This window comes from Siniperca chuatsi, linkage group LG9 (assembly GCF_020085105.1).
Source record: "Siniperca chuatsi isolate FFG_IHB_CAS linkage group LG9, ASM2008510v1, whole genome shotgun sequence".
Lineage (NCBI taxonomy): Eukaryota > Metazoa > Chordata > Actinopteri > Centrarchiformes > Sinipercidae > Siniperca > Siniperca chuatsi.
The window spans coordinates 22,291,305-22,314,670 of record NC_058050.1 but is presented as its reverse complement, the minus strand read 5'-3'; the positions used below and the strand labels follow the sequence as shown (position 1 = coordinate 22,314,670).

The 23,366-nt window shown below is 41.4% G+C and overlaps 1 protein-coding gene across 1 annotated transcript in view; it reads right to left on the bottom strand.

The window, feature by feature from the left end:
• Window positions 1-462: 462 nt before the first annotated feature.
• Window positions 463-23,366, bottom strand: part of znf407 (zinc finger protein 407) — a 145,946-nt gene continuing 123,042 nt past the window's right edge. The window contains exon 10 of the mRNA XM_044207197.1: window positions 463-2,107. Within this exon, the coding sequence (XP_044063132.1) occupies window positions 1,227-2,107 (881 nt within the window). The 3' untranslated portion in view covers window positions 463-1,226. The remainder of the gene's footprint in view (window positions 2,108-23,366) is intronic.

Genomic DNA, 23,366 nt, shown 5'->3' with positions numbered 1-23,366 from the left:
GCCCTCTGTGTGTATGAGTGGTTTGTCTCTCTACTTTCAGCGGTTGGCCATTGTGTTTGCAGCCGTCATACTGCTCTCCCACTCACTCCATCAGAAACCAGGCCTGTGTAGGGGCCTAAATGAATATTGATTCTCCCTCCAGTGCTGAATACTGCTGGGGGAAAAAAAGGATGAGTGTGTTGTATGCAATGAACAGAATTGGCCTGATGGGGGTAGAGAAGAGAGGATGACGATTAGGATGAGGGTGATCATGATGACGATAATGATAATGGTGATGATAATGACTGTGTTAGTGATCAGTAAGCATAATGGGAGCCATCAGCTGATGCATGTATGTGCATGTTGCTTGTTTGATGATGCCGTACTGTACATGTAATCGCAGTATTGATGCTGAAATGTGTGCTTGTGTGACATGATGATTAACAGCACATACTACTATGGAAAAAAATCTGGACACCGTTGTTAAAAATTTGCCTCAGTCTTTATTGTCAGAAAGGAAATTGGTTAATGGTTTTTAGAGGTTTCCCAAAAGCAGTGCTTACAAACAGCTGAGGGGTTGTCAAAAAACTGAACTGTATAATTATCACCTCTAGTTTGTTACATATAAATCATCTGTAAGATCTGTCCTGGGATAAGTTATTGTTTCATAACTGATAATATACTAATCACTACAAAGGATGGAAAGAAAAAAACATTAGAAAATAGAATTTTTATTAATATCTGTCTAACATCAAAAACAAAACTTAAGGTAATTTTAAACAAAGGTATAAAGAAAACAAAAAGCATTCACACAAAAAACCCATTACCTCTACAGAGCAGAATACATAGTTTCCCATTTAACTCACATATTAGATGTATTTAAAAAAAATATTTTTAGAAATATTCATTTCCTTAAGTTGCATGGCATTAATCAAGTGGTTAATGTAGCCTTGGTGGTTATGAGGATTGCAAGTTAACTCACTTAGCACCAAACATCTTTCCTTCACTGTCCTTCTAAATAAAGGATGTTTAACCTGAGTTTAGCATAGCCCAAGAGAGGACAGTAAAAAACAGAAAACAGAAGTGAAATGAATCAAACACGGTAAAACGAATGAGGACAAGGGAAGAGGGAGACTTGAAGAGATTTACTGGCAAACATTTGGCCTAATGCAGGCTTTAACAGAATTAAACAAGGAAAACTGAAATGAAACAACAAATGCGCCTCTTTTAGTTAGTTTCTCTCTCATCTACCCTTCCAGAACTATATTATGAGGGGCTCCATCCAGATAGACCACCATCTCTTCTCCAGCCTGCTGCTCTGCGTGCTGCACCTCCACGTCACCTGTCCCAGCCTCTCCATACACGCCTCCCTCCACCTGTAAGGTGCAGTTGTCCAGCTCTGTCACAATGTAATGGGTTCCTTCATCATTAACAATAACCTGGGTTAGACCTTCCTTCATCATCTGGGATGCGGCAAGCTGCAGCACCTCCTGCATCTCTTCCTGGCCGGTCTCCTGGATGACCTGCACCTCCTCCTGTTCTTGTTTCACGTCCGGCTGCCCATCCCTCTGCACAGCCTCGGCTATCTCAGGGGTCAAGACCTCATGAACGACGGCTGCCTCTCCATGCATTTCCTCCTGATGGCCCATTTCGCTGACGGCGCTGAGCAGAGCATCCAGAGCTGTGGACGACTCCGAAACAATGTGACTTTGTCCTGCGGCTGTGACTGCTACCCCTCCTCTAGCCACAGCCCGCAGCCCCTCCCTGGCCTCCCCCGACTCCAGCACCACGTACTGGGTGCTGCCTCCGGCCAGGTGGGCCCCCGCAGATGCCACTTCCCTGCCCGAGGCTATGACTTGTCCGTCTTCGGTGATGTGGAGCACCTCTGCCACCTGGCCGGCCATGGCCAGCGTCTGCAAGGTGGCAGCAGCCGACTCCTCCAGGGCCTGGTCGATGGCCACCTCCCCGTCGCCGTAGCCCTGGATGATGATGACCTGCTGGACAGGCTCATCTTGACAGGATCCCTCAGATGAGCCCTTCTTGCTCACAGGGGAGTCCACGGATTCTGCTTCTACAAACGTAGCCCCCTGACCCTTCAGACGACACTCAAAAGACTTGGACACGATACCTGGGGAACAGAAAGACACATTTGACATTACTGTACATTTCACCTTTTTGGTATTTTGCTGATACTTTTATTCAATTCCTAGACTGCTAAAACTTAGTATAAGCAAAGTATAAGGAGAAAAGACAACAAGAGCTAAAAAGGGATTTTTTGGAGTCCAAACACAGAATCTTAAAGGAAAAGAATTTAGAGGCAAGATGGTCAGGATCATATCCAGAAGAACAAAAATAGGCATGGCAATTACTACACATACAGTACCACACATAGCCGTTCATATTCATCTTCTCACTTAATGTTCTTGGTATCTACAGCTGTTGAACTTACTATGTTTATGCACCCATCACTGTGAGGAAAGGGAGAAGGCTATAAGGAAAGCTAAGCTGATATAAAAGGTGATGTAACACTTCACATATTTGTGTCACTTAATGCATGAAAGGAGACAGAATATGGAGATATTAGGCTGGAGGATGAGTGTGGTGAGATACGGCTGGTGCTAATTGAGCCACACTGTGCCCTCTCAGATCACAGGTTGCCATGGCGTTTCCAAGGTGATAGGAACAGTGTTAGAAATGCCATTGTTTAAACAGTGCCTGGCTCAGACACTTGTAGGCTAATCTATGCAGAAAAATGGGAATTTGAGACACTGAAGAGGGGACTCTGTTCACGCCTCGGCTTCTGAGCATAGATGAACTTATTGTACAAATACTGAAAGCACACACATATTATTGTCATGGGAAGACTACACTGACCCTAATTTGCAGTGTTTTAGTTTCACCTGAAGCTTTGCACTTGAAAGTCTGCAGATTCTGAAACCCTTTAGGCTCATGAAACCCTTTGAAATTCCAAAAACTCTCTTCAAAACCTCAACTTTTCAGGAACAACAAAAAACCTTTATTGTTTTCAGCTCAGTTCCTGGAAAGTTGACATTTTGGAGGTACAAGGTTTACCCCCAAGGGTAGCGAAGAGATCACACAGATCTCACAGTACATACAGAAACTCATCAATCATTGATATTCCTATCTCCCCCCGACATTTAATGTCCTGCACTCACAAGGTTGACAATGTGATCAGAAAGTCAGAGTTGTGCTGCAGACCGTCTCTGACCCGACTGTGCCCCGTCCTCCTCCAGTGTAAACAGACACAAAGATGTGATAGCTTCAACTCTCTTATTGGACAAGTAGACAGTGACCACTGGTGACAGCAAGCCTGTTAATCCTGCACAGATACACTCTCATGACGGTACAAGTTTATACATGAATCGGTGAAGTAAACAGTTAACACTTTATGTGTTAAGAATGTGTCCAACATCAGCGAGAACTGTTAAGACCTGGACATATAGAAATTGCAGATGTTAGTGTCAAGGAACAAAGTTAAAGGTGTTAAGTTGTACGTCAAAGAGTTAAACGGGACTCCCAGGTTCAGCTAAGAACTCCATTTTAGAGCATTTAAGTTATAAATAAACAACCAAAATACAGTATTTTCTGGCCTTTTCTAGCAACACATGCATCTACTGATGCTTCCCTGTCTGTTCAAGGCTTTAAAGAAATACTGATTTTTGTTTAATTGTTCAACTTGGCCAACATCTGATGAGAAGAGTGGCAAAACATTGCATTAAAAAACTGGCATTATCCTAAAAGTGAGAAGATGAGAACCTGTTGCAGCTCTAAGGCTGGATGGTTAGTTATTTTAATGACATCTGCACACATACACCCACACCTGTCTACACCTGCCAGGTTTATTTTAGGGAGCAGCTAAAAAAGAAAGAACACTGGACAAAAGACAGCCATTTCAAGATCTTTTTTCACAAAGACGTATTTGATTTATGCAGAAAAGGAGAGTTAGCCAGTGTTTTCTGCTGTTGAATCATAATGGACTTAACAAATGATAGAGAATTTACAAATCTAGATGTAACAGAACAAAAGCTGATATTTTGAGAGTCAAGAGAGAGTCTTTTAAGTAGAGATGGACAGGGTAATTTTGTGAGGATAAAGCTGTTTTCACTCTTCCACTCAGAGAACTTTTCTCTGAGTGTGTTTTCATACGTGGTAAGAGCAGTTACTAAAAATTCTGGAACCGTTTCCTTTTAGTGTAAAGAAGAACGGGGAAATCAGACCGAGGCCTTGTTAAGAGGGAGGTTCCTTGGTACTCTTTAGAATTATATCATGGCTACATTTTGCATTATAGCTTAAATACTTTGTGACCAATTATGCAATGCAATTTTCCTTATGAAGTGCACAAATCCCTGATTCTGACCAACAGTGAAAGACTTTACGTCTGCCTGCTGTATTTGTCTTTCTGCCTGTCTCTAACTCTCTTAGCCTTTCTCTTCTCTCACGTTGAGTCTCTATTTGTCTCTATACATCCACTGCATATCTCTTTCTCCTTATACATGTAGTAGAAGATAACTGTGCATTTGTTTAAAGGCAAACACACAAAAGATTTACTGTGACGCTGCAGTACAAAGGCAACAAGGCTGTGTAGTAAATATCAATTCAGACTGTACTATTTGTATCTCAAGTGACAAGCACAGTCGTTAGTGTGTGGAGGGAGTCAGCACTGTCGAAGACAGCCAGAGGAGGTTGGCATTTTGAGCAGCAGAGGTTACCTATTTACACAGAGCTACAGGGCCGATGCTAACTGCCTACACCAAAATGCTGTGAGCTGAGAGGTCGGCTGGAGAGGACAATAACTCAGTGGTTGTGCAGTTTCTGCTGCATTACCATAAAAACTGTTTATATATATATATATATATATATATATATATATATATATATATATATATATGTGTGTGTGTGTGTGTTTTAAGATAGAGAGGGCATATTAGTGTGTACGCTCTTGACTGTATGTGTACTTCTCAGCTTGGTAAAGCTCGGTTTTGCCAGTTTGTACCAAATATGTGTTAATGTATGTATGTATGTATTTCTATGAATCTCTAAACTCATGTTGTTTGTATGTCAATATGTGGGTTGAATGTTAAGGTCATGCTTTACTGATATGTGTCTATACAATATGTATAGACACACACACACACACACACACACACATATATATATATATATGTGTGTGTGTGTGTGTGTGTGTGTAGCGCTGTGGGGGTGGTAAGGCTATGCGTTGCTAGTGTGTCTCACATTAGCCATGGGGTGCTGTCGGCGGGGCCCAGCGGCAGCCCGCTGAGGTTTATGGAGTGTCACTCAGTCGCCGCAGCCGTGAATCAAGTTAATGTTGCAGATCCCATCTCTTCAGTTGTCCTGCGCTCCCAGTGGAAGAACAACATTTGAACAGCGTGATTTGGCCCCGGCGAGAGGCTGATGCCTGTTTAATATGTGTTTTGAGTGTTCTGACTGACTGATTCCTTTAACAGGAAGTAGGAGAGAGGATGAGAGAGAGAGAGAGAGAGAGAGAGAGAGAGAGAGAGGCAGGCTGCTTTATTGGCTGTGATGTGAAACAAGATGGAGGCTCCCAGAGAGGAATAAAACAACAGGAGGAAGAAAAGGATGCAGAGATGGGCGGTGATGTCATTTTGATTTCCAGATGACAGAAATGTCTTAAGGAAAGTCTTACAGTAAAACTGAATCAGTGACTAATAATACACTTGTACAGCACTCATATTATATGTGAGGGGAATTTGACTTATTATATGAACTTAATGAATACAAATTTGCTGCACAACAGATTCGAACATCCTGCAGAGGTATGTGTATGCCTTTTTATTTCACTATCCAGATGACTCTCTGGTTTATGTGAGAATTTGTAGGGAAAACAGCAACATGGAAGATGTCAGAGACAACGAGACGATGGGAAAAAAGAAAAGAGAATGAGATGAGTGGAAGGGACACAGAGAAACAGGATAATGACAAATGAAGAGCAAGATCTTGTAGTTGCATTCTGCATTTAGCAATAAATCAAATGTCAAAATTGGTTGAATCATAGCTTTTCTTTGCAATTACCATTGGCAAGTGCAGTGATTTGCCACCACAAATGATTTTCAAGATCAGACCTGGTTGCTAAGAATTGTGGCAGTCGAGAAAAAATCCAACTGGTCCAAAAGTCAGTGTCCCAAAAATCGAACTGAATATTATTGGTTTAAATTGTTATAATCACCACACGCTTGCTCTCTTTTATTCTCTGCTTGGTGCGTACAGTCTTTTTTTTAAAGTGTTGGCTCATGATCAGAAAAAAATCACAAGATAACACAACTGTCTGCACTGTATGGGGAGATAATAGTGATGAGAGTGAATCTATTCTCCAAATGGGATAATTTCTAATGAAAGAAATTATACTGAAATTAAACTAAACCTAATTTTGCTGGAGACTCCTCTGGAACCCCTTTAAGGACCCTTAGGTGTTCCCTGGACCACAGTTTGCTAACCATTTGTGTGGTGTGATTGCATGCCTTACAACAGTCAGTGTGTTAGCGCCAGGTCAGTGCCGGAGCATCCCTGCTCAGTGTACGGTACAGATGCAATTATTGATCAGCGGATCAATGGGCTGGCCAGTGGCGGGGGCCCGGGGCCATTACTTCAGCTCGGAGAGGCCGCCAGGGGAACGGTCAGACAGCACTTACCAGCAGTTAGAGAAATTAACCTTAACACTGAGACACCAGCACACACACAATCAATTACACTCGCTGTACCACAGGTCAGCTCGCTGCAAATGTTAGTTCACTTGCACATGCACATGTAATCAGGCCAGCGCACACACGCACTTACACATTAGTCTTGCTATACTTGTGAGGACATTGCACTGATTTGAATCCCTAAACCTAAACTTAACCCCAACCTTAACCTAAATGTACTCGACACTAAATCCTAATTGGTTTTCAGAAGGATAGAAGTACACACACACAAAAAAAAAACATGTGCTCAAAGACAAAGAAATCAGCCTGAATAGACACAAAGTCTATTATACTATATCAAACCATACACAAGAGCGGAGACAAAACATGCTCACCAAATCAATTACAAGGTCAATGGCAGGACCATGAAAAAGCCAGAGCTTGTGATCAATTCTTTACTACACAAAATTCTTTACAATCCTTTTAACAGCCGATTACCTTCAATTATAGATATGAAGCCAGTGCCTTAAAAAGAGCTTGATGGAGACCTATAAACCTGACACACATATGACTGTTATTTGTGGGGGGATTTTTACAGATGAGGTGGTGTATGAGTGTGTGTGTGTGTGTGTGTCACTGGTGCAGGCTTTTGAAGGTGACACTGCTAAGTAGATAAAGTGTCAGTTTTAAGTGTATCCAGGTCACCAGGGAAGGCCGGCATTTGAGAGTGTGTGTGTGTTTCTATGTGTTTCTATTTATCTCTGTGTGTATTTTAATGTATATAAATGTATGTATGTATTTCATTATTTTCTTTATAAAACAGTATTTTGATTGATCTTTCTGCATTGTATTTATTGTAATGATTTTAAGCATTGTTTTTAATTGTTCTTTTTAATTATTTTAACAAATGTGCTATATAAACAAACTTTTATTGTTACTTTTATATATATATATATAATTAATATAAAAATATATTAATACTGTATGTGTGAGAATTTCTTTACATATTACTTCAGGATATAATAATATACAGTATGTCTAAGTATAAAGGTTTATGTGCATATGTTCATTTCTTTACATATGCCATACAGACCATGAGCTATACTGTATGTGAAGTGCATAAATGTGCATGTGAGTGCAAAACAGTATTTTGTTTTATACAATTACATCTGTTGAATTTCTTTGCATACTACAAAAAGACAATCATCCATATGTGTATGTGTTTATACACCTTTATGTGTGTGTGTGTGTGCGTGTGTATTTTAGGATCTTCTTTGGTCGAGCTTTGTACATGGTGACCTTACCTGCCTCTCCTCCCCTGTGAGGCCTCAGGCAAAGCTGCATGTGTTTCCTATGTGTCTATGTGTGTGTGTGCCTCTGTGTGAGTGTGTGTGCGCAAACTAGCAGGTCAGCTGAGGTCCAGCTAGTGATGGCTCTACTTTGTCTGGTAGGGACAGCCGCTACTGTCACCTTTACAAACGCTATGAATCAACGCCAGGGAGGACAGGCCGGCCGACCAAAAAACAACCAATTATACAGCAGCCAGATTGACACCGGGTGGACGGGGCAGAGAGAGAGAGATGGAGACTCACTGAACACACCCCAAGGACGAATAAACAGAAGAGAATGAGGACACAGACTGACAGAGGGCCTTCTGGACTGTAACACCGATACGGTGGCTTTGAAGGCCAATATTAATCCATCAGTGACTTTAGTTGGAAGCTAAACAAAGACTGAATATCTTTTACATAATCTGCTCACGTAAATGAAAACACAATGTTCAGTCTATAACACATTTATGAAGACTACTTTAAGAGTGTCTGGCAGGAAAGCTGTAAGCCACAGAATATCCCCCTAACGTGTATTCCTACATGTCTCTTCACTGTGTGTAGAGGATGCTGTTTGTGATTTCCAGATTGTGGCATCATTTATGAGCACAAATGACTAAGATCAGATAAGAGTGCAAGCCAAGCCAAAATCTGATGAGGATTTTGAGACATTTATTGCTGCACCAGGTTGTACCAGGGCTTAAAAAAGTGTTGTGTTGTGAGTGTTGGTATTTTTCACCTATATTCAACAATGACAGGGCGGAAATCGGTTGTAGAGGAGCTTAAGATAATTACAATATTTATTTTACTGACAGTGGTCTCAACAGACAAGAATGCAAAGCAGCAAAAAGACAACTTATGTTTTAAGTAAAACACTATGTGTAATTCCTTCTCACAAACAGGAAATCACTATCTGAAGTAGAAGAAATCAAGAAATGTTTAGGTACATGGCTATGCCAATACCAAGGTGCTCCACTCATGACAAAATAACTACATGCACTGACCATGACAAATCTCTCATATATATATATAAAAATAATGGGGGAAAGATATCCAAAGGTGTTTTTTCTATTAAATATTGCCATACAAGTATATCTGTGCAACAATATTATGTTTGATGCTGAATAAGAACACAAAAAAAAAAAATCAAAACAGGAGACTATGTAAGAAAGTGATGGTCATTCAGAGTGAATATCATAACAACCAAAGCCCAGGATAACGAAATATAGTCGTCCAATGACTGAGGTGGAAAGGGCTCACGAAGTGAAAAGTACACACACACACAATGTACAACAGTGGTCAGAGGGAATGCAGGTCAGTGTCCTGCTCTCAGCTCTTTTTCTGCTGACAGAGGATGACCCAGTGTGAGTATAATGTGGTCCACACTAACTCTATCTATCTTATGTCCCCCAGGTCTGTGCCCCCAGAGAGAGAGAGAGAGAGAGAGAGAGAGAGACTGACAATCTCCACTACACCTTCACCATCTTTCCCTCCTTTGAATAGCTTTTGTGTCTCTTCTGGCCATTAACTTAGTTACAGTATAGTTAATACTATTTTTTTTTCAGAAATACTCAAGCATTTTTTTTGGCTAGATTTAAAATTATTAGATTTTTTTTACATGCTATTTTAATTTAATAACACAAAGAACTTACAAGACACTTACAAGAAACTACAGCAATACTGATTGGTTTGCAAATTTTTCACAAGAGATGAGACAGAAATCTACTTTTAGAAAGAAGAGAAGATTCAGTTAAAGATTTGGAAGCTTAGTGGAATCGATGAGCGTAGCAAATCCCAGTTAACAACTGTTCGCAGGGAGTAATACATAAGCTAACAGTGCTGTCAGTTAATTGAAGATCTGGCCAGGCAACCATTATCAATGTTAGACTTGTGACAAAATCCAATGCCTAACTAACTAGTTAGCAAGCTAACCACTTTCTGGGAGGACAAGATGGAGGGGGCTTTCAAATTAAGAAGACTAAGTATGAAGGCTTGGTTAGCCAGAACAGTTAGTACAGGATGCAGTGCCTTTGTAGGAAAGTGCGCTTTGCATCACAGGGGCAAGTAATACCAGCGTCACCTACCACAATACAGAGGCTGCTGGGAATTCATCTGGTTGGCTATGTATAAGCCAAGATAAGAGCAAACATGTGGGAGGTTGCTACAGTTGCACAAAGTGAGGCCTGATCAACCTCAGCAGGGCTGCCAGTAAGAGGGCGTCTGATGCTGAAAGGCCTGAAACACCTGATGACTGCAGGTTACATCACTGATTATGTGCCCTAGAAAAGCATCAGAAGATGCATCATTTCAACTTTGAAAATGACTAACCAGGTATGACTAATGTACTACTTTTTGTTGGAGTGCTGGTTGTTTCCCTGACGCTGTAAATCGCAGCTATTTGCGCTCTGCAGATGAAGGTCTGAAATGATCACAGTGCTGGCCTGATGCAAGTAGAAAAAAAGAGAGACAGAATCGAGATAGAAGGCGTGTAAGAGCCTCATCCCAGAATCCAAGAGGGAAGGTTGACATATGAAACAATAACATAGATCACAACACTCTTCTTCCCATATTCCCCCTCCTTCCTTTCCATTCTCTCATTCTCCCCCATTAGGCCCTCTTTCTATCTCTCTGGCCTGTGTCCTTCTTCCTCTCTCTCGTCTTTCTCTCAAATTCTCTGGAGGTGGACCTTTGATTGCTTCTTTAATTAGCCATGTCAGACGGCTCCGTGGATTTACTGGGGATGTCGAACTTCTGCAGATAATTACATGCCTTTTCCCTTTCTCTCCATTGCTACATCCCTCCATCCTCCTTTCACTGTGTTCCCCTATCTATCCCTCTCACTCACTCTCCCATGATTTAATGATTAATTATGGATGTGAGTTTGAGAATAAAAGCTTTTTCGCTAATCAAAATGAAATTTCCCCCCATTCTCGTAATTACAGTGTGAAGATGATGTTGCTGATGTCTTTTTGTTGCCAAGGCCTGGCCCGCGCACTGATCTGAGGTCCGTCAAGGCGGATGAAATGAATAATTGCAACATAATGACTTCAGAATTTTAAAAAACTGGGTGGAGATATGAAGTTGCAGTAAACTGGATCGGGTTGGGGGAGAAAGAGAATAAAAGAAGAATGTAGGCAATGTGACAGAAGTAGATTGCTATGGAAGATGTCAGTACAGAGGCCAAGACAGGTAGTCCATGAGTCACTAATCCACTACAGCCATCAGTCATGGAGGGAATGTTTTCTATATCGAAAGCTAGTGTTTAAGTTAAAAAAATTCTTGATGTAATTTAGGGTTGCAACTGATGACTATCTTCCTTATCAATTAATCTGCAGAGTTCTTTCTCAATTAATTGATCAATTGTTGGTCTACAAGATGTCAGAAAACAGTGAAAGATGCCAATCACATTTTACACATTACAGCCCAAGTTGACGTCATCATATTGTTTGCAAGTCCTGAACTCAAAGAAATGTAATATTTACAATCACATAAGACAAAGAAAAGCAGCAAATGCTCACAATTAAGAAGTTTGAATAACCAAATGTTTGGCATTTTACCTTGAAGAATGACTTAAATGAATAATTGCCAAACAAAATTGATGTCTATTGATTTTTCATCAATCAACTACACAATAATCGACTAATTGTTTCAGCTCTAATAGCATTCATCCTCTTATACGGCATTGACATAGTGACAAAATCTAGTGATAGAGGTGGTCTCTCTATTGATATTAAATGAATACCAATCCAAACACACAGGTGTTTAATTCAACAAACCAATCCACCTATCTCATAGGCAGATTATGAAAGATGAAGTACAACGAGTGCAACATTATGAATGTCTTCCAGTAGAGACTATCTGAAAGTGTGTTATCACGTCCCTCCTCTCTACGACAGCACGCTTTTCACTTCACTTTGACTGTGGTCATTCGAAAAGTGTCGCCTTCACATGACGTACAAACAAGTTTGTTTTAACTGTACCCCCGCCTCTACCTTGGGCTCTGAGCAATTGCGATTTTTTCAAACGATTAATCAATTGAGAAAATAAGCATCAGATTAATCCATAATTATATAATTGCTAGTTGCAGTCTTGATTTATGCACATAGAAGACATACACCAAAGCTATTCTTCATATTAGTAAATATATTCCAGATTTCTTTCTCCTTTGCTCCTCTATTAAAATAAAGGCGCTCTGTGGAGCAACTACAGGTTGATAGTAATAAGGTATTGATAGCAATACAACACATTAAAGGGGTATTCCAGCAATTTAGTGTTGCACTTCCATAAAGTGGAGACAGCAGAGGTCAAGCTGTAGGGATCAAGCTGGGTCAAGCTCCAAAAACACTGGATTCTACATTATGCATAACACAACCCTATGACATAGACCTCAGAGTACACATCAAAGTGTACCAAGGTGAGTTACGAGGACAGATTTATATCAGGAGCAAATTCTTACAGTACAGTGATGCTTTGCTGAAAACAGAACTGATTTCAGTTATATATGAATGGTCGTTTGGCTTGTGATTATCAGCTGAAATAACAGTTTAGTCACCTTTTTTATTTACCAAAACATCACTGATGCCAACTACATCAAAGCCTGGCCATCCATACAGTATATCCATACAGAACATTGTATGACAAGTCCCTATTGTTCCCCGTTGAGTGACTCACACTCATATACAACACCCACTTACAGACACACAGGTCTGTTTAGCTTAGTCTCCAATCCTCCCTGCCATATTTACTGGGTATTTACCTAACAGAGGCATGCTGGAGATATTTATCGTCCTGATGGCTCTATATATAGGGCTGAGGAGCTCGGTGAGAGGAGAGGCAGGCGCGGTGGGAGGTTGCTTCTCTAATCTCCATCTCCAGGCTGACAGGCCTGAGAAGGCCCTAATGAATGGCTCTTTTCATCTGCACGCCTGTGTGTATGTGACAGTATAAATATTTAGCAATATTGGAGTCAGCTCGTGATTTTACACAGATGGAGTGATTGATGGCTCAGCCCCCTGATGCATGCCAAAGACCATCCTGGAGATGTTATATAAACCACCACAGCCTCTTTCTCCCTCCATCATCATCTCCATCTCGCTCTCTCTTTATCTTTCACACTGCCTCCTCTGCACTCCGCCTCCTTCCCAGCTTGTCTTCTTGCTGTCGATCCGCCCTCTGTGGCTCTGCCAATTTGCTTCACTGTTGAATTTCTATCATACAGTGTGGTGTCTCTACGGCTGTAAGACAGGCTAAATCAGAGAGAAACAACCTGACAGAGAGGAAACTCTGAGCAGATTGGCATCGACATGTTAAAGCGCAAACCAGTTTAGTATTTTAAACCTCTTATTAATACACAATTTCCCTAAAACTGCATTCTGAAACAACTATTACATTCTTATTTATTATTTGATTCACTTTTTTTTTGCTTTGCCTTATTTTAATTCATGTTTGCCTGTTTAATAATTGATTGCTTCTTTTATAATGTCTTTTTATAAGCTCTTTAAAGGGCTTTGTAAACTTTACAACTTTACTTTTTGTGTTAGATTTTTACACAAGAAGAAAGACGGCTTATTATTACTGTATGTATACATGAGTGTATATGAGCACTGTTCCCATGTTGTTGCTTATTATGTACAGTAAATCAAAGGTCAAAGTCAACATGTGAGTGAGAGCTGCTCTTTAAGTCTGCAGGTTCACACATAAACACACACATACCACACAGTACATATGTCATTGAGAAACACAATGCTGTCATCTGTGTCAGAGAAAAACCAGACCAGAGCCACGCTCTGTTTGAGCAACACACACACACACACACACACACACACACACACACACACACACACACACACACACACACACACTCTGCTGCCAATATGCTGTAGGAGCTCTCTATGGAGAAATAGTGTGTATGCATATGCAGTTTGGTTTAGCTATACTTGAGAGGACAGACTTGTGACAGGTCTTCTGAGTTTTGTGGACATTTTGGCTGGTCGTCATAGTGAACTGTTCAAATCAGGGCTAGTAGTTGAAGGTAAGGTAGAAGTTACAGCATTGGTTATGATTATACATGTAGTGGTTTTGGTTAAGGTAAGACTAAACCTCAAGGGAATTAATGTATTAGAATCTATTGCATTTGAGTGCTTGTGTGTGTGTGTGTGTGTGTGTGTATGTGTGTACAACACAGACCTTCTGCATAGCCTCCGCACAGCCAACTAAACTAAAATACAAGTACTAAATCCCAGAACAAATATATGAGGGCTTTAAGGGGGGATGTTGAAGATGTATTAACCTTGTAATTGCCTGTGTAAAATATGCTCCCCTGGTAATGAAATTTCCTGCTTTAATTTGAAAAAATTGGGGAAATATCTCCCCTTTTTTGCCTTGTGTTTTCTCATTTAATTGCATTTAAAACTTCAATCTCAAACACCCCCACCGCTTTATCGGGGGAAGGACCAGCGCTGGACCGCCACATCTATTAATCTAACTGTCCTTTATCGGAATTAGCATTCAAATGTGATCGGTTCCACTGCGCCTTTGCCACCACTTCCAATTCCAACAAAATCCACCTCTATGCAATAACTACAGTGCCCTTCAAGACCACCACCACCTCCCCCTCACTTTGAGTGGTATTGATTTTTATTTGTTCTGTAATGAGAACAATTAGTCTTTTTCCTGCCCAGCTTCATCTATCACCTCTATGTTCCTGTGGCTCTGCCACCCAGCTGGCCTCTGTCTTTAAACCCAGCTGGAGGTCCATCCTCTGGGCAGAGGACACCACTGTGCCCCTCTGCATAGAAAATACAACAAGCTCAAAGAGAGATAACAAGACGTTTCGCTTCTTCTACCTGACTGTGGTCTAAAACTAAGTATGAAGTGTATAGAACTAGTTTGATCTTGCTGAAAAACAATGTGTTCATGTCAGGGTTTGATCCTTTTGGAGAATGATGCTGATACTTGTACTATGTGATGGAGATGCTGATAGCCAATATTTAATTGCAATTTTCATAGCAAAATAATTCCTCAAAATTATTTAGAATCAACATTTTCCCTACATTTTCTTTTCCTGGCATGAAGAAAAACGTTTGGATTAAACTAAAAAATAGTGCCAACAAATGTGTTCATTTCATTATTAATCAATGCCTAGGCCTATATCTAACCCATGTGCCAGCCTGACTCGAATTTATATGGTTAGAAGAAATGACCACGCTCTAAATCTAGTGTGGCTGGTGTTAACATGTATCATAAAATGTGAAAACACAATAAAACACTCACATCTGTCCATTAAGAATGCTTTAATTCCACTGTGGCAGTAGAGTGACAGGCAGGACTGACTGACTAGCGGCGATCACGAGACTTTAGCCTCTATAAACCACCTGATTGACAGGGTGATTTGTGACTGACTGACTGGATAAGTGGCTAGCTGCTTTCTCTGTTAAGCAGTTTGTGCCTGTATACGAGCATGTGTGTATATGGGTGTATGTGACGTCAGGTCCTATTTCAGCCATGGCCGGTGAGGAATGAAGCATCTGAAAGAGTCCATTTCTCTTGCCGCGCTGCCTGAGCCTTACTTACCCTAATGATGTATAATAGCCTGCAACTACACTTAACCTGAGCATTACTGTGGCAAAGACTGAGTGGAAGAGGCACATGTGCACGCACACACACACACATAAAGGTCTAGTTTTTCTGAGGACGCTGTTTACGAAAGGCTGTGAGGGCAGGAAACGACCTGGCACGTTGAGAAATGAAAGACTCGCAAATCGCACTCCATCAAATCAAATCAAACCCTAAGATATATATTAACATCGACAGCTGTATCCTCGTTTTCTCTCTGATCCTTCACTTGCACTTCACTCTGCTGCTGACTCATTCTGTAGCTATAAGCTAAATGATACAAGCAGTTAGCTTGCTGCATCTGTTGTCTCTTAATTAAACTCATTTTCCTGGATGCCTGTGTATGTTCATACATGCAATATGGAATCCGGCCCTTCAACCTCTTTCACATTCATTAGTGCAGATGAGAACAAGCTCATAACTTACACGCGTGCTTCATAAGTGACTGAATGAATGAATGCGTGTGTGTATGTGTGTGTGCGCAAGACAGGTTGGAGACAGAGGAGAGACAGTAAATGACAGAGTCACGTGAGGCAGCTACTGTATGAAACCTCAGATCTAATCAATAGGAGTGAGGAGGACGCCAGGCGCCAGCCAGAGGGTCACCACTCATCACTCAGGTCAGTGGCGAACACACACGAGTGCACATACACACACATAAGAGCATCCACGGTGAGGGCATTGCATGGGGCACATTACTAGACAGGACTATGAGGCAGCAGAGGATGGGTCAGAGAGAGGTTGAAGCACATAGCAACAGAGGGGGAGCTGGATCGATGGCAGAGATTGAAGGAGCTCCGTAATACCAGAGGAGTCACGGATGTCTAGAATACAGCTAAACAGGGCTAGGAGACAGGTCAGGAGGGTTAAAACAGCCTCGCACCGCAGGGAGGAGGCATCGACAGGCCATAAAAGAGGTGAGGGAACAGCGGAACTGACTGATTTTGATGCTCATCATGGTTGAATGCAATTGTGGTCACCACAGCGTATCGCTGGTGTAGAAGAGAAACAGAGGAGATGAATTTGGTCAAAATTACCAGGTTGTAACTGGAAATGAACAGGTTTACTAATATTACAAATATAGCAGGCTTTTAGCATTATCTGCAACAGGAGACAGCCTGCTAAGCTGTGGGAGCTCAACTGAAAGTGGGGCAGCAGAGGAACACACTAGAGTGTGTGTTTGTGTGTGTGTGTCTCGGCATGTTGTGTGTGCTGTGGCTCTGCAGTAGAGAGACACTGACGGAGAAATGGATTCGGCCTGGTGGCATTTAGCCCTGTTCTATAATGACACTGAGAGCTGGGGAGGAGACACAGGCACTGTTATTGAATTATTGAAGGTGCACGGTGAGGTATAAATCTGCCATGGAGATGCCATACTGTTGTAACACACACATGCACACACGCAGAGTCACGCACACACACACACACACACACAGACACACACACACACACATAGAGGCCACCGACACACAGCGAGGCTGGCGTGACGACTGCAGGCTTTGACTTGCTGACCTTGAGGTTGTTAAAACAAGCTCTCCGTCAGCTTTCCTGCAAAATATGTTTACCTCGTGAGAGAGAAGGAGAGAGAGACAGAGGAAGAGAAAGAGAGAGGGTGAAAGTGTGTGTGTGCTGTGCTGACATTGCCGGAATAAACACAGCGACTCCATCAATTCTTTCGGATTGTGAGGCAAAATAAAAAAGGAGACACTGCAGAGGAAGACATAAAGTAACTACCAACCTGTACTAGCCGGGCTCCGGTACCATCATGACTGAGAGAAGAGATTAAGCTCTCAAGACCGCAAACAAACATTTGAATCCTGTGAAACCACAGCGCACACAGATTAAAAGAGAACAGATATATATGTACCTGTAGCGAATGCAGCCTAGAAACTGTACATCAACCACCAATTACTGATGTTTATCTCTTAAATAAAAAGAGACAGAGTATTGCTACATGCATGAAGACACCACTATATGTGATAATTCCCTTTTCTTCCTTCCAGCGGAAAGATTTTCACCGCACGCACCAACACATTTTTATTTCCATTATTATTTCGGTATCTCTGTACAGATAGTGAGGTAGTGTTTCTTAGCTCAGCCGCCTCCCACCTTGAACAAATGAAACAGAGGCTTCCCGAAGAATCGTGGATGTAATGTACTATATGAACCGTGTGATTTCAGAATGTTGCAAAATGCTTATATGTACATTTGTTTGCTTTTATATGACTGTGCTCAAGTATGCATATTTGTGCATGCACGTCTGTGTATGTGTGTGTGGATCAGTGGGCACGTGTGTCCTGCCTGAGCTTTGTAGCCGAGGGGGGCACCTCTTCTTATTAACATCATCAGTCTGCATCATTACTAGGCTGCCTGAGTTGGGCAGCAGGTGCTATGAGAGTGCCAGGGTTACAAACGACCACGGGATCGCTCTTGGAACACACACACACACACACACGCATACACACAGACACAACACACACAGACAGACTCAGAACCCCCCTTTTAAATCCCCAAAAGGGATGTGGGGTGTCTGTGTCTATCTGTTATCCAGTGGGTTAGCGCTCGGTGTCTGGCCAGGTTTTCACTGGGGGGGACGGACTCCATCCATTCACCTGACAACGGGCCCGGCGATACGCAGCAGAGGCTGGGAGAAACTCAGCTCAGAGCAATGGAGGGTCCGCAAGTCAACCAAAACGAAACAAACAAACAAAAAACAACATTACACAGGTTGTGTGCAAGACAGTGTGCAACTAACTGGAACATGCACACAACACAATACAAAAAAAAAAAAAAAAAAAAAAACTCAGGTGCAGATGAAAAAAAATAAATGGGGCATTCTTGGTGGTTTGGTTTAATCTGACCAGGTTTTGAGATATCCATTTCTGAGATTTTTGCCTCCACCCCAGTAAAACAGAGGTAAATTAATTTCTGTTTGTGGTGCTCATTGCATTACATTTTTTTTGAAAACTTTCATATTATAATCATATATAATACATATTTTTCCTCTTACCTGTAGTGCTATTTATCCATCTAGATTGTTTTGGTATGAGTTGCCGAGTTTTAGAGATATCAGCCGTAGAGATGTCTGAACTTTTTTGAATATGATGGAACTATATAGCACTCGGCTTGCGGTGCTCAAAGCGCCAAAAAAATACATTTGAAAAACTCAACAGCAATGTCTCTTTCCAGAAATCCACAGATTTGTGGTGAGCAGTTTCATGTAGGAACTATTTTCTTTCTACCAATCCTACAGTTCCTATATTCCTACTGACTGTAGTGAATTATTTTAATCAGTAACATACAGGTAAGACTTACTCTCCAGAGTTTCAATACATTTAAACACATATAAATGTTTCTATTGGCAACATCAATCCTCTATCAGGCTTTTGAAATCTTAATAGAAAACATCTATGCACACACACAGCCGTGTGCACACAATGGTATGTAGGTACAAAAACACACAATGCAACAACACAAACACATGGACATCCCATAAATATGAGCATGGTCAATAGGGAGAGTTTGCATATTGATAGATGGATATCTACACCATTGAAGTTAATGCTGATAAAATACCCTGTGTTATTATGGCGTGTAACCAGAGAATGGTAATAAAATCTATATGAATGGGGAATGGCCTGTTTCTCAGGCGCCTCAATGGCACCACCCATGACACCAAAGATGTGTCAAAGACAAGAGATACTCAATACAGTGCTGTGCTGCTCTACCCTACCTACTGTTGTGGATTATGTAGCCAGCGTGCCTTCATTTAAGATGTACGCATTGATCTGGCATTGATGAACCATTTCATATTAGCCAGGCTTTGCTCTTTACGGCATCAAGGGCAATCAGATGCACTGTACTGCATCAGGCTAAATTTAACCTCCTATCAATCCAAATGTGATACACTCAAAGTCATCCTCCTTCAATCACGCACTGGTGGGTCACTTTCAAATAAACCTGAACATCAGAATCAATGCAAAAAGAGAAAAAAAATATATTGCTGATTTTTTTATTCATTAATAATAGGGTTAGAGTTAGTTTAGGTTAGATGAGGCCACTCAAGTAGCAAAATCAGTTTTTTTTGATTGCACAATATACTGACATATCCCTCAACCAACCACTTAAAACTGAGTCAGAGCAGAGATAGGTATGCCACTGAATAAATCAGAATTAGAGCGATATTGATTTGACTGCAATTCAATAAAAAAATTGAGAAGGGTGGGGAGTGCAAAACAAAATGATAAATAAATAAGAGATTCACAACAGGGAAAAAAATTCTATTTGGTTCTCTAATATTGAAGCTGCAGCAGAAATTAATGTCCCTGGTTAGTTAGTGCTGTTAATTGGGCGTGCAAAATTAAAATGTTAACGTCACTGCTAGCTGGGAACGCAGAGAAGGCCCCTCCAGCTGTATTTGACCTAACAGAGCGTGTTTCTTCCCCTTCCTTCTCTCTCTGCTTCAAGTATCTCCAAAACTAATAAAAAATCCCCTCACAAATCCCCCCATGAAGCCCTCCATATGAACTGTCACATTAATAACACTGCACTCGTATTCAAATTTTCTGTCGAAAAAGCTAAAGAAAGATTGAATGCCCTGCCGTCGCACGGCCAAAGATTGAAGACGTGTCTCATTGACATTGTTAAAAGTTTATGAAAATATATGAATTCTCAAACGTGGCGGGCCGCCGTGCAGCTCCACTCCCAACACTTCTGTTAGAGACCGCGGCTTTTAATCAAAATGATTGAATACCACAAGTTTGGATTCAGGGATTCTAATAGAGGACGGATAAAGTGTCATGGTCCAGAACTAGAAAAACCACACGGGATCACACATGCATGCATAAAAACCTTTCTAAATTTCTGTCTTTTCTTTTTTTTAAAACCATATTCCTCATTGGTAGATATCTTGTTTTCCTCTTTAACTGAATGCTGGTGTAAATGGCATGTGTGCTGACTGCAGTGTACAGTGGGTGACTGTTAGTTTGGCTCTGTTCCTTTGCTTTCTGGAGCTGATATCTGGGAAAAGAGACATATGGTACCATGCGCGCGCACGCGCACACACACATGCACACACATGCACACGCACGCACACGCACGCACACACACACACACACACACACACACACACACACACACACACACACAGATATGCACAGACATGGCACATGGTGCTGAACATACAGTAACAGCTGCTGGCAACGTCACATGTGAAGACTAACGGAGTGACAGGCGGCCACATCTCTATGTGTCCGTGTGTGGTCTGTTGCGGTGTGGCGTTGGCAGCAGAGGGCTGAGGTAGAAATGCTCTCCAAAGGCCAGAAAAAAAGGCCACTCCACTAGGGATAACACATGCCATCTCATTGGACCACACACTGCATATCACTGCTTGCAATGCAGGAGCTAAAGCGAAAAGAGCCTTGTTTGAGCTTAACCACTATACTTTAATGAATTTATATAAACTGGCCTTTTTCCCTCAGTAGTAATTTGGACTTTCCCTGAGGTAGGTGGGAAACCCTTAGAATACTAGAATAAGACTACAATATACTTTAAGAAAAGTAAGGGCCTCTAGACTTAAAGGAAACAAAATATGACTTATTGACAGGTGAGGTAAATTCTTTGGAAAATTAGCCTAACAGCAAAGGTGGACATGGTTTTAACTATATGGCCAGTATGATGATGTTACAGTTGACATTTGAGGTATTATTAGTTATGGGCTTTTGCTTTGTTTTCTTTTGCACCTTTGCTTTTGTCAGGCATGTGCGCTTATTTACATGACTCTGTTGCAGCAAAGTAGACAGACAGGTCAGAGTCGCTTTGCTCAGTAGGTGGTGGCTACTCTCACCACCTACTGAGGGGTGTGTGTGTATAATATAATATAATAAATATATTAAATATAAAATGTCTATCCCTGTTTGTCCCTCATGCACTGTCAAATGTTGCCTGAGCTTCAGCACTGAGTGACGTGTGTATACGGTATGCATGCGTGTTCTCATATTGCTGTGGCAAGCAGGTGGTGTTTTTCTCTCACTCCAGGAGGCTCCTCAAACAAAGAGCTTTTAGCGTCAAATTATCAATCTCTGCTGTGACACCACTAACAGCTGGGTAGAGGGCAGGTTTGCGAGGTGGGGAAAGTACAGTATAAACACATGCGTATACAGGTACACACGCACACAATGTAAGTGTTGCCTGGAGAGCGCTGTGGGAGGTGACTCGTACCTGTTTATGTGAATGAGCTAAGCATAAGGGGACACAGGTGAGAGCAGAGGCAGAGCAGCACATATCATTTGTTTTAACGTACTTTGGTGACAGATGGGTAGGGTTTGCAGCACAATCAATCCCCTACATCTTAGAGACAATGCATTTTAAAGTAAAGTCACTATCCCCCTAACTGACAATTGACCTCACACAATTGCCTCGGGGCAGTTATATCTAACTAAATACTACTATTAGCTGAAATAAAAGCAAAGATTTAACCTCAGGTCCATTATCAATATAATCCAGCCCACTTTCCTCTAATACAACAACTAATACCTGAACTCCACTGGTGATACAATGAAATCCCTTTGAAAAAAATCTGAGGAACCTTAAATTGTAGACCTGAACATCTGAATACAAACAATCAGTTTCCAGGTTTGCTGTGATTTTAAATTGTGAAAATGACTCCTTAGGCTCATGTTTGTCAAGTATTTGTTTTGCTCTGTTGGCTGGAGAAGATTATGTGGTTATTTTTCCAGGCAGCTTTATGATGGTTGTACAAGATCTAAATCACACAACCACTGGCTCTGGCATGCGCAATTTCACTTTGACAACACACTTCATATATACCTGCTGCCCTCAGATGGTATTGTGGAAGAGAGATGCTGGTAAAACTTAAAAATGGAACTTTATTCTGTCTTCTGGCATCACTGCGATAATCGTAACAAAATAGTTTTTTCCATGCATTCAGATGTGGCAGACAAAGAAAACATTAATCAAAAGTGGTTACTGGGATTCTGGAGAGGTCTACGTAAGTTGGCTCCACAAGTTTTAGTGACAAAAACAGCACAGACCACGGTGGCCTCCCACTGCCTCAGACCAGGTCAACAGCACTCAAAGTCAATCTTGATACCAGAATTGCGGTTTGCTGCTGGAGTGCCAAGGACACTCTCTTACTAAATATCTCCTCCAAATGTGGTGTAAGGCAAGTCACCAAAATACAGAAAAGTTGCAAGAATAGGAAATAATAAGAGGAAACAAAAATAGAGCCCTTATTCTGATAAGACATGAATCCCCACCAGTAGGAAGGGAGGAAAAAAACAAAACAGTTGAAACCCACCAATGACTATCATGGGGTAGTTTAAGTCCATCAATGATGAGTGTGGAACAGTCGTAAATCCCGCCAGTGACAAGTGGGGTAGTGATTGAGGCCCACCCAGTGAATGATGGGGTGAGTTGCAGTCAAATCCATCTACATCAAAGCTCTAGGCCTCGTCTTCCCTCCTCCTTGCCTCTCTAAAGAGGCTCAGGAGTCACAGCTATCACTCTCTTCCTCAACCTACCCCTCCACCCCCCCTTGATTTGCCCTTTCATTATCTCCACAGCAAGAAGGGAGAGAAATGGGTGGGGAAAAAAACGGAAGAGGAGAGTGGAGAGGTCTGAAGAGGTTTTCAAATCCAGTGAAGCCTGTCATATTACAAAAACATGTCGCTTTAAACTAAATGTGAAATATCAGTAATTGAAGCCATAAATCCACTGTTGTGTTTCCCCTCACCTCCTCCCAGTC